Source organism: Hippoglossus hippoglossus, chromosome 16, assembly GCF_009819705.1.
Source record: "Hippoglossus hippoglossus isolate fHipHip1 chromosome 16, fHipHip1.pri, whole genome shotgun sequence".
Lineage (NCBI taxonomy): Eukaryota > Metazoa > Chordata > Actinopteri > Pleuronectiformes > Pleuronectidae > Hippoglossus > Hippoglossus hippoglossus.
In genome coordinates, this window is record NC_047166.1 from 18,690,374 (window position 1) to 18,699,065 (window position 8,692).

The 8,692-nt window shown below is 41.2% G+C and overlaps 1 protein-coding gene across 1 annotated transcript; it reads left to right on the forward strand.

Moving 5' to 3' along the window:
* The first annotated feature begins 336 nt into the window (after nt 1-336).
* LOC117777346 (G-protein coupled receptor family C group 6 member A-like) lies at nt 337-6,683 on the forward strand. The gene is made up of 6 exons (XM_034612053.1): nt 337-596; nt 1,206-1,500; nt 2,059-2,862; nt 3,403-3,615; nt 3,841-3,964; nt 5,394-6,683. Exons 1-6 carry the CDS (start codon nt 394-396, stop codon nt 6,494-6,496), a joined length of 2,742 nt encoding a protein of 913 aa, XP_034467944.1. The 5' UTR covers nt 337-393; the 3' UTR covers nt 6,497-6,683.
* The last annotated feature ends 2,009 nt before the right edge of the window (nt 6,684-8,692 follow it).

An 8,692-nucleotide genomic window follows, 5' to 3' on the forward strand; every position in this document is an offset into this window, starting at 1 on the left:
TAACTGTTCATCACCCTCAACAGTAATTTTAATGATGGATTTATTTGTCTAGTTGAAGCTCCTCTATCGTGGGGGTTTAATCTTTTTCTATGTTATATGATCATAAACTGATGCATTTCGTTTTTTACACAACACAACATTTGAAAATGTGCTGTGGGCAGCGAAATGCGTAGGCACAAGAGCAGATATGATGAAAGCTGCAGAACAATGACTCCCGCACTGTCAGTCATGAAGTGGGCAGGGCTACAGGGGAGAATGTGAGAAGAGAAACGTGTGAATGAGGAAGCAAGAGAGAGTTTTCTTTTAGCCTTGGCAAGATGCTTAAAAAGGTATCACTCTGCCAGAGGTGAAAAACCAGCGAGAGCTCAGACAGCAAACACAGAGGATAGTGATATGGCCTGGGTTGTTCTTGTAATCTACTTTCATATCACAGTTTTCCTTATTATTATGGATACAGGACATGCCACTGAAAATTATACCAGGATGATGGAAGCTACAGCTGCAGGAGATATCGTCATCGCAGGAATCTTTCCCATTCATGAGGATGTACACAAAAAAAACAACTCTTTCATACCACAACCACAGCCATGTATCAGGTGAGATCATCCAGTATATTTAAATATTGATAATAATATTGATAGCACTTAAATGTAAAGTATTATCAGAAACAGCAACACAGTTACAATATACTGTACCAAACTTTGGGGTTAGGGTTAAATCTATATTTTTGTTAATTAACAATTTGCATAGTACTTGCGAGCTGTTGCTCTCATATAAATGTGGTGGAATAAAAAGTAATATTTCCCTCTAAAATGTCATGAAAAAATAGAAAGAAGAAAATGCATTATGAGATGGTAACACTCAACTGAAGTACGGCAACAAATACATATTAGGAAACGTACAAAGATTTTCTCACTGACACTTCAAGATGTGATTTTGTTCACTGAGACGAGTCAACCTTACCTCCTTATTGTGTGGGTTAGACTCATTTGATGAAGAACACACCCGCCAGAGACTGGGCATTGGATAATTCAACCTTTGTCTCATATGTAGAGATTTCAAGTAAACGAAATAGATTTTTAGTTTTAGAATTATTTTTATTTGTCACAGTTATTTGTTCTCTGTCTTCTTGTCCCTCACAGTCTCCATTCTATCACATACATCCTGTATTTATTATTGGAATAATAAATGTATTGTTCTCACAGGTTTAATGAAAGAAGCCTGATTTTGGCTCTGGCTATGATCAATGCTATCGAGGTCATGAATAAGTCCCCTCTGCTCAAGGCTGTGAACGTCACTCTGGGTTACCTAATCGTGGACTCTTGCGCTGATCCCAGCACAGCTCTGAGAGTCACAGGAGACTTCATGCAGCGGGACAACTGCTACACAGAGAGCAACACCTCTGCCTGTGGACAGCCAGTCATGGCTGTTATAGGTGGCTCTAACTCTGAAGTGTCCATTGCCATCGCCAGGCAACTGACACTCCAGATGATTCCTCAAGTAAGCTGCTGACCCTCTGTGGCAACACTGACACACATAGCGTTGACTGTTATAGAAAGCAGCAGAACAGGTTTGCAGTGGCAGCTGATAAACATCAGCAGCCGTACCTTTTATGATCAAAGTGAGGAGCCACAGATAAAGCTGCATCCTCTGTTGATGGAGATCTTGAAAATCCTCTGTAAACCAGACCATATAACTTCAGTTCGGCCTCCACAAAGACCTCCTCTATCGTGGGCCCCTGTGTCCTCCGTAGGATGCAGCCCCTGAATTGAGACACATATGCATCTTAACCTTTTTGCTGTGAAAGTTAAAGGTGAAGCAGTTTTGTGCGTTACCAAACAAAACTGTGACCAAACAAAAAAGTTTGAAACTTACACATACGAACAGTCGCAAAGAGTTTATTAGAGGTTGTAAGTTGCAACTCAAGATCTGAGTAGATACATATTAAATTACATTACAGATCATTTATCTGACACTTTTATCCAAAGTGACTTCCAATAAGTGCATTCATTCAACCATGAGGTCACATCTTTAAAAATGATATGTTTTTTTCTCCAGATCAGCTATTCATCAACTGCTGTCATTCTGAGTGATACGAGCCGCTTCCCTTCGTTTTTGAGGACTGTTCCTAATGATAAACATCAGACAGCTGCCATGGTCAGTCTGCTCCACACCTACGGCTGGAACTGGGTGGGAATAGTTATCACAGATGGAGATTATGGCCGATCAGCTCTGGAACACTTTGTGTCCCAGGCCTCTGAAAAGGGGATCTGTGTGGCTTTCAAATCGATTCTACCTCAGTCTGTGACCAGTCATGATGTCTGCTCTGATATCAGGGACGCTGCCACAACCATCCTCAACAATCCCAAGGTGCAGGTCATTGTATCATTTGCCAGGTCAACTCAGATGAGGTATCTTTTCCAGGAGCTGAAGAATAAGACACTGAGAGCAGGACAGAACATGGAGTCAATGAGAAGAGTTTGGGTGGCCAGTGACAGCTGGTCCTCTAGCAACTCTGTGAAAGTAAACGCGACTCTGAGGGACATAGGATACGTTGTGGGCTTCACCTTCAAGAGTGGAGACCCGTCATCAATTGAGGACTACCTGAGCAGGCTGGAGGCAGCTGGACATGAATTTACAAGGAATAACCCCTTCATGAAGGAGTTCTATTTGCAGCTAAATGTCAGTAAAGGTTTTGAAGACACTAAGCTTATTTCAGAAGCTGTGAAAAATCTCAGGAAACACACTCATGCCTCTACTATCCTTAGTGTTGAGATGGCTGTCAGCGCCATTACTCAGACTGTGGCTTCTGTCTGCAGGAGCAGAGACTGCAAAACACCAGGCACAATGCAACCCTGGGAGGTAATTACACGTACGTGTGTGTGTGTGTGTGTGTGTGTGTGTGTGTTGCATTTACAGGGTCCACGTGGGTTAATTTTAGTCTGAGAATGAGGGTTTAGATCTGTAGGCAGTAAGGATTTGGGGTCAAATAAAATTCCTATAACAGCTAAGGATTTCTTTTTGGCTGCGGAGACAGATCCACACTAAATAGGATACCTAGATAAACTAACCAGAAATCCAGGGTTGAGACTTTTTACAAACTGTTCCCCCACTGAATTTGACTGAAGGCTGAATGCAAATGTATGCATTCAAGGTGTCCAGAAGGTATGTAGAAAAACAAGGCTGTGGAGGTACCCAGAGGTCTCTGGCTCTGCTGCTCTTCATCAACTTGGCAAGAGGCCTGAGTTGAGCTGAAGTGCAACAAGTGAGCAGCAGACCCCACAGCCAAAGGGATAGGAGATGGACTCTGCACAGGGCTATTTATCATTGTCACATCAAGATATTGAGGTTTAGACTTTTCCAAGGTACTGGGCTGATAATGAAATGTCTTCTATCCTGTAGCTGCTGAAACCTCTGTTTTTGCAAGAGTTTGAACTTAGAGGAAAAACCTATAAGTTTGACGGCAGCGGTGACATTAACCTGGGCTACGAACTGAAAATGTGGTGCTCAGATGAAGGAAATAATCATATCACTGAGGTTGTGGCTGAATACAACCTAAACACCAACAACTTCACTTACACCAATGTGAGCACCCAGCACCTCCAGGACCTGAAGGTAAGCCCTAATCCTGCTGCCCTTAGGAACGTGACACACATGCATTACTGCAAAATGTGTTAACTGAAAACATGCAGACCATTGAAGCTGAAAACACCATTTCAGTTTGTATCTCCAAAAAGTAGAATTCAGGAAATCAAATACATTTGATATGAGAAATATAATACAAAATAAGACAAAAATAATGAAATGAAGTGTTGAATGTAATCTCTCTGATTTCTGCAGGAGATCATCTCCAAGTGCTCCAATAGCTGCGTCCCTGGAGAGTTCAAAAAAACAGCCGAAGGTCAACACACCTGTTGTTATGAGTGCATCAACTGTACTGCGAACTACTACTCGAATAAAACAGGTTTGTCACCCCTGCACACATTGGATTCACTGGACACATTTACTACATGTGCACAGTAAATAAAAGCTGTCATTAGGGGTGTGTGTGCTTACAAGTACAGAAACCCAGGTGTGATCACATCCAAGGAGCAAAGAGGGAGGATATTCATTAACTTTATTTATATATCACTTTTTAAAAGAAAGATTTTAAAAAGTGCTTTAATAGCAAAGCAAGAAAAGTTAATGAAAACTTGAACACATAAAAGCAGTAATATGACAATAAAAATAAATGAACAAGTAAAATAAAAGGTGTAACGAAAACAATAACACAGTAAAAACCCAACATCACATGAAAGCAAGTATTAAAGTAAAGCAAGTATAAAAATGGGTTTTAAGATGTGTAGTTTATCAGTAATTTATCAGTTTATTAGTAATCTACTGTTCCCTTAGAATGTAACTGCATCTACCTTTTTCTGCCTTTGTCTTCAGAGTAAAAGCACATTCCCTGCTTAATTTACAACAGATTAATATCCTTTACATTAATCTTGTCAGAATCCGATGGCATTGAGCTTCTCATGCAATTCCAAGGGGGAGCCTCTGATTAAAACTGGTCCTGCCCCTTTCTGTGACCCCCCATCAAGTCATGTGATTTCAGTAACATGATGTCCATGGTAACCTATAGTAAAAGTCCTGTTGACTAGATTTGGTTAGAACAGGAAATGAACAGACTGAAGCTTAGGTGTCCCACATTACCCAATGTCCCAGATTACTTGAATTCACCCTATATGCAGACACACATTGCAGTATAAACAGAACACTAGTGTGTCCGGTTTCTGTATCCGTACTGGAGTGTATCCAGTACGTCCCTGTGTAAATGAACTTGTGTCAGCATCATACTGCATGACAACAACGATGGAACAAGATGTCAGGTTAGTCCCGTAGCCATTAGAGAGTGTGACCTGCAGAGCAGAGACTTTCAGGAAGCAGGAACCATGATAGCTGAACTCAATTTAGACCCAGTTTCCTCTGGTTGCAAGGCAAGTAGAGCTCCTCAATAGACAAATCTCTCCACATAATCAGTTTTTCAATTATGTAACCACAATGGAAAGGTTCTGTTCTTTACTTTTCAACAGGCACACTAGTTCACAATAATAGACTGAAAAAACAATACAAAATAAATAAAGTAAAACCTTGTCCCTTACAGAAATACTAAGAACCACAAAGTGTGAGCTGGCATGACACTTGTTACTGTAGAAACTGATGTTCCTTCCAAGGCAGTCACGCTTCATGTGACAACAATTAACTGCCAACAACTTGATAAAGATCTGAATGCCTGGAAACTCCCTGCTTGGCAGCTTAATCACCAAGATGGGTGTGGGATTCTGTGGAGTCAGATAGGATCTTTTATTGTTTTAATCTGTACCTGTGCTTGTAATCCTCCATCCCTGCAGATATGGATCAGTGTCTGAGTTGTAACATAAGCAGAGAGTGGTCCGCAGAGGGCAGCTCCAGCTGCACCCCCAAAGTCGTGCTCTTCTTCTCCTGGCAGGACAGATTTGCTGTGGCGCTCCTGACCTTTTCTGCCCTGGGTATCCTCCTGGCTGTGATGGTGTCAGCTCTGTTTTTACATCAGCGCGACACTCCTGTAGTGAAGGCTGCCGGAGGGCCACTGAGCCAGGTCATCCTATACTCACTGGTCATCAGTTACATCAGCGCCGTGCTGTTTGTCGGTCGGCCCAACAGTTTCCAGTGTAAGGCTCGACAGGTGCTCTTCGGTATCAGCTTCACTCTGTGCGTCTCCTGCATCCTGGTCAAGACCCTGCAGATCCTGCTGGCCTTCCAGTTCAACCCTGCACTGCAGGAGGTTCTGCGGAGGCTCTTCAAGCCTTACGTCATGGCCAGCCTCTGTGTGGCCTTGCAGGTGATTACTTGTATCTGCTGGCTAGTCCTCAAGAGCCCATTTCATCAAATCCTCATGGAACCAACCACTTTGCTGGAGCAGTGTCACGAGGGCTCATATTTGGCCTTCGGGGTGATGTTGGGCTACATAGCTTTCCTAGCGTTTGTGTGTTTGATCTGTGCCTTCAAAGGCCGCAAACTTCCACAGTTCTACAATGAGGCAAAGTTCATCACCTTCAGTATGCTGCTCTACCTTATCTCCTGGATGCTCTTTGTTCCTGTCTACGTTACCACCTCAGGAGTTTACCTTTCGGCTGTGGAGATGGTGGTCATTCTCATGTCCAACTACGGCATCCTCAGCTGCCATTTCTTACCAAAGTGCTACGTTATCATTTTCAAGAAGGAACAAAACACCACGAGTGCTTTCAGAAACAATGTGTATCAATATTCCAGCAAAACCTCTGAATCTATCTCCGTATCTGGGAGTTCAGTGTCAGAGAAACAGTCTATCGGTCGGGACATCATCTGTGCTCTGCCACCCTCTCTACCTGCAGCTGGTTACCTCGAATATGAAGTAGTGACGAATGGAATAAGCTGCACAAATTTACACAGAGGTCCAGCAACACAACACTTCCTCAGAAGAAGCAGCATATAACTGTCATTATTTAAAATGGGTTGTGAGGAGGGACGCAGCTATTTGACTTTTTAATTTTTCTGTCCCGATAGTGAAACTGATACCTGGGCTTTGGGTATGGGCCAATATACAATAATGATGTTTAATTAATCCCCTGTATACATAGTTGTGTGAAAGACACTGGAGCATTCTTCATGTGTAATGCAACATCAGGCGATAGGGTGAAATCGAGTAAATATTGCAATATCTGTTTTTCACATCAGATCAACAAATTATACCTTTCTGTAATGCTTAAGATGTTTTCTAACCACATCAGAAGAAATAATGGAGATATCATACTCAGAGGAAGACATGGGACACATGGTGTTGAAAAAGAAAATTCTGCCGGAATTTGATCATCTGGGAGGGGTCTCTTTGTAATGGGACACTTGTAATAGGCTTTTATCACCTTGCTTTATGCTTGTCAAGCTCAATATTACCTATTTTTAAAAAGCATTATAAAAAAAAGTTAAAGAAAATAAATAAGAAAATGTGTATTATTATAACATGTAAACATCATTTTCATAAAGAACCCTAGCCTAAATAAAGAAATTATAATATGTATTTAAAACATTCTATTAAAGGTGTATCACATTTTTATAAAATAAAATAAAATTCAATCAACAGCAAGTAACAATAACAGATTATTCTTCAGTAATTTGTCATTCCATTTGGGCGACTCAGGGAACAGACAGTCCTTGCAGGTGAGAGACTCATCATCATCGATCACCCCATTGTCTTCTCCACATGTTTGGTGAGACCAGTGGCTGCAGAACACAGGACAGACTCTTTTTGGATCATCTCTGTTTTAGAGAGCTGACTGATTATGTGCTAGTTTGCTAACCAGACGATCAGTTTAAACAGACCGGGACAAACTGTATTTACCATTAACTCCAGTCTGACAACTGCAGAAGTTACGTAGCGTAACTTCTGTAGTTTATCTTTTTTTTTTTACTCCAGGAAGACCCTAAATGCACATTACACCTTTTAAAAAATTAAGTGACTGTCCCAGATTACCCAAAGCATGCTGTCCCACATAATCAATCATGTTTGATAAAGTGGGACAACTACAAAATATTTGAAAAAAACAATCAAACAATATTTCATAACAATCAGGAACATTGTCTTATTTATGACTGATTTATATCCTTAACATTAACCATGGTCTTAAGTTTTATTCAGTACGAATTAAGTAAATTAAGTAAATAAATAGAGTTCGTACATAATTCTTTAAGTGTCAATATTTGTTTCCAGTTGAAGGCTCATCATGTTAATTTGGGGCTCTAAACAGATCATTTGTAAATCACCATCTCTGTATCTAATTTATGACTGCTTCTGCTACAAGGTAATGCTAAACTGGTGACTTGGTCAATGCAGTGGTGGAATAAAATAGACTGTTTAACAACGAAGGACAGAGAATGTGAATAACAAATACCGGCACAGAGGATATAACTTGTTTTTCTGCTGTTGAATTTTTGTGCTGCTTCTGGTCGGACTGGCCAAAGCTCAACAGTCCCCTTAAATTCAATTAGGCCGCACCTATTTGCAGATAGTCATAAGCTCCCATCAGACATGCACTAAACTACGGAGATCTTCCGGACATTCTCTTGATGGGCTGTAATGTGTAAACCACAAGTGAGTGGGGGTGTTGATGACGTTTCCAACACACGACGCAAAAATTAAAACAACAAACAAAGAGAAAAGACATATCTGTGGACAAAGTGAAAAAGCGGTGCCATGCACACAAGATGACGACAAAGTTGCCAAGTGAGTTTTTGGTGATTAGGGCCGACCCAGGTGTAAATGCTGTAAACTTTACAGCATTTACACCTGGCATAGACTGTATATAAAAAGTAAAATAGAACCACACCTCAGAAGTGTCATTTGTTATAATCTTTACTAACATGACGGGTCAGGTGGGAGAGCAGTTGATGGGATGATTGGGAATCAGTGAGCTGGCTCCAGGGGCAAGGGATAAATATGATGCACACCCACACTCAAGTGTGTGTTTTTAACCAGAGGAAATCTGAGATTGTTATCCATGCCTTCATTTCCTCTCGTTTGGATCAGTGCAACCTCTTCACCTGCCTGAGTCAACAGAGTCTACATAGATTACAGCTAATCCAAAACACAGCAGCCAGACTCCTCATCAAATCTGCTAGAAGAGAGCATGCTACT